Source organism: Frankliniella occidentalis, unplaced genomic scaffold (genome assembly GCF_000697945.3).
Source record: "Frankliniella occidentalis isolate FOCC.00 unplaced genomic scaffold, Focc_3.1 Scaffold79, whole genome shotgun sequence".
Taxonomy (NCBI): Eukaryota; Metazoa; Arthropoda; class Insecta; order Thysanoptera; family Thripidae; genus Frankliniella; species Frankliniella occidentalis.
The window spans coordinates 727,753-730,689 of NW_026267209.1; the positions used below are offsets into that span (position 1 = coordinate 727,753).

General features: G+C 43.5%; 1 protein-coding gene across 1 annotated transcript in view; it reads right to left on the reverse strand.

Moving 5' to 3' along the window:
- Nucleotides 1-1,540: 1,540 nt before the first annotated feature.
- Nucleotides 1,541-2,937, reverse strand: part of LOC127749693 (gastrula zinc finger protein XlCGF7.1-like) — a 5,489-nt gene continuing 4,092 nt past the window's right edge. Inside the window, exons 2-3 of the mRNA XM_052268915.1 lie at nt 2,631-2,924; nt 1,541-2,113 (exon numbers count right to left, since the gene is read on the reverse strand). Coding sequence (XP_052124875.1) covers nt 1,719-2,113; nt 2,631-2,924 — 689 coding nt within the window. The 3' untranslated portion in view covers nt 1,541-1,718. The remainder of the gene's footprint in view (nt 2,114-2,630; nt 2,925-2,937) is intronic.

Genomic DNA, 2,937 nt, shown 5'->3' on the forward strand with positions numbered 1-2,937 from the left:
TGGAGGGTGGTTGCGACAGACTCTGCGCGCAGAAGGTGTGGGGTGTGGATAAGCCAACAGCGGCAAGCAGCGTACTTACCTTGCAGCTTGCAGCGGGCAGGCCCAGCACAGTCAGTAGCGTCCTGAACCTGAAAATCGCCTCGTATTGGGACAATAAACCTGATTGACCACCATTCCCTGAGAAAAATAGTTGCAGGTTTTAAGGGGGGAAATTTCCACAAAGCGTATCGTAACATTACAATTCAAAATTGAAAAATAACAAGCACCAACTTACGTATTGACTTGCAATTCATCGACGAGTAAGATTGGCGTGTCATAAATTTACAACATATATTCTGTAAAGCTTGATTAAAAAAGTCAAAGTCGCTATAGAACGAATTGCTCTTGCGTGCTTGACTTTTTATTCATTTAAAAAACCGTCAACACTTCGTGTTAACTGAGGAACGAACCCCTGAATAATAAATGTTAATTATATTTTCCTAATGTGAACAAAGTAATAAGTACTTTAATTTTCAGAATTCAGTTGGCGATTCGTGTAGAAATATTAGTTGTCTTTTGGTCTTTGGTTCTTGAATAGTGCATATAAGAGTTAGAGTTATCTAAAGTTGACCGTCTGTTGTTCAGTTGTACGGGGTGTAACGGTGTTGTGAGTTAGCCTATTCTGTCAGCTTATATTGCGTCATGGCCCCTGGGGCACGAAATGATATGCACGCCCGCATCACTGCTCATAGGGGTGTTCAGTGTTCATTCTGACCATATGGTAGCTTGATTCAAACGTTGTTGTTGACGTGGTCGCATGAATGAGTGCACCGCACAAAGTGGCTCTGGCTGTGGTACACCACCAGAAACTCCAGGGTGGGTGATCCGTGCCGTGTTACTTTAATACTGTACACTTATACTGTACCCGATTCACGCGTGCGCGCGGGCTTGCCTACCGACGCTCGCCATGGCGCCTTACGGCGCTGTGCGAGTATGCAACCCGTCCGCACGTGAGAATTCGGTACAGTATAAGCATTAAAAAATGACGGCGCGGATCACCCACCCTTAGCTGTAAACATTCAAGACGTTTACTTCATTTAGGTTTCTCTTTTTGGTACAATCAACAAAGGGGCGGTGGGTAGAGCGAATAGGAATTTAGATTTTAAAGCAATTGCACAACATATGAACAGGATACAGGGTGATTAAAGACGCTACTACCGTTGTAACGACGTCCAGGAGGAAGAGATTATTATAAAACTAACCATTCATCGTCACATGCTAGAATAAAAACTCACATTACATTTACATGTCATAGGCTCGGACATGAAAAGGCAGAATGCAAATTCAAGAAAATTTCTTATGACGCACAGTATACTGTGTATAGTGTATACACTCAAAAACCACTCCTGTGAGAGTTAGGAGATGTGTGCGGAGACCAGTACTAAGCGTAAATTTCTTGTTGCACACACTACACTCAAAAGGCTGTTCTCCTCAGTAAGTCCGAAGATGTCTGTGGAGATTACTACTATTCGTAAATTTTCTGTTGCACATACACAGAAAATTTCTTGTGACGCACTGTACACTCAAAAACCACTCCTGTGAGAGTTAGGAGATGTGTGCGGAGACCAGTAGTATGCGTAAATTTCTTGTTGCACACAGTACACTCAAAAGGCTGTTCTCCTCAGTAAGTTCGAAGATGTTTGTGTACTACTATTCGTAAATTTCCTGTTGCACACACTTCACTCAAAAGGCTGTTCGCCTGTGTGGGTTCGAAGATGTGAGCGGAGATTACTACTATCTGCAAATTTCTTGTTGCACACACTACACTTAAAAGGCTGTTCGCCTGTGTGGCTTCGAAGATGTGTGCGGAGATTACTACTACCCGTAAATTTCTTCTTGCACACACTACACTCAAAAGGCTGTTCTCCTGTGTGAGTTCGAAGATGTAAGCGAAGACCACTACTATCTGCAAATTTCTTGTTGCACACACTACACTCGAAAGGCTGTTCGCCTGTATGGCTTCGAAGATGTGTGCTGAGATTACTACTACTCGTAAATTTCTTGTTGCAGACAGTACACTCAAAAGGCTGTTCTCCTGTGTGGGTTCGAAGATGTGTGCGGAGATTACTACTATCTGCAAATTTCTTGTTGCACACACTACACTCAAAAGGCTGTTCGCCTGTGTGTGTTCGAAGATGTGAGCGGAGACCATTACTCCGGACTACTACTATCAGCAAATTTCTTGTTGCACACACTACACTCAAAAGGCTGTTCTCCTGTGTGGGTTCGGACATGTCTGCGGAGACTACTACTATTCGTAAATTTCTTGTTGCACACAGTACACTCGAAAGGCTGTTCTCCTGTGTGGGTTCGAAGATGTGTGCGGAGACTACTACTATGTGCAAATTTCTTGTTGCACACACTACACTCAAAAGGCTGTTCTTTTGTGTGTGTTCGAAGATGTCTGCGGAGATGACTACTACCCGTAAATTTCTTCTTGCACACACTACACTCAAAAGGCTGTTCTCCTGTGTGAGTTCGAAGATGTAAGCGAAGACCACTACTATCTGCAAATTTCTTGTTGCACACACTACACTCGAAAGGCTGTTCGCCTGTATGGCTTCGAAGATGTGTGCTGAGATTACTACTACTCGTAAATTTCTTGTTGCAGACAGTACACTCAAAAGGCTGTTCTCCTGTGTGGGTTCGAAGATGTGTGCGGAGATTACTACTATCTGCAAATTTCTTGTTGCACACACTACACTCAAAAGGCTGTTCGCCTGTGTGTGTTCGAAGATGTGAGCGGAGACCATTACTCCGGTTAAATTTCTTGTTGCACACAGCACACTCAAAAGGCTGTTCTCCTGTGTGGGTTCGAAGATGTCTGCGGAGATTACCACTTCTCGTAAATTTCTTGTTGCACACAGTACACTGGAAATGCTCTTCTTCGTCATTGGT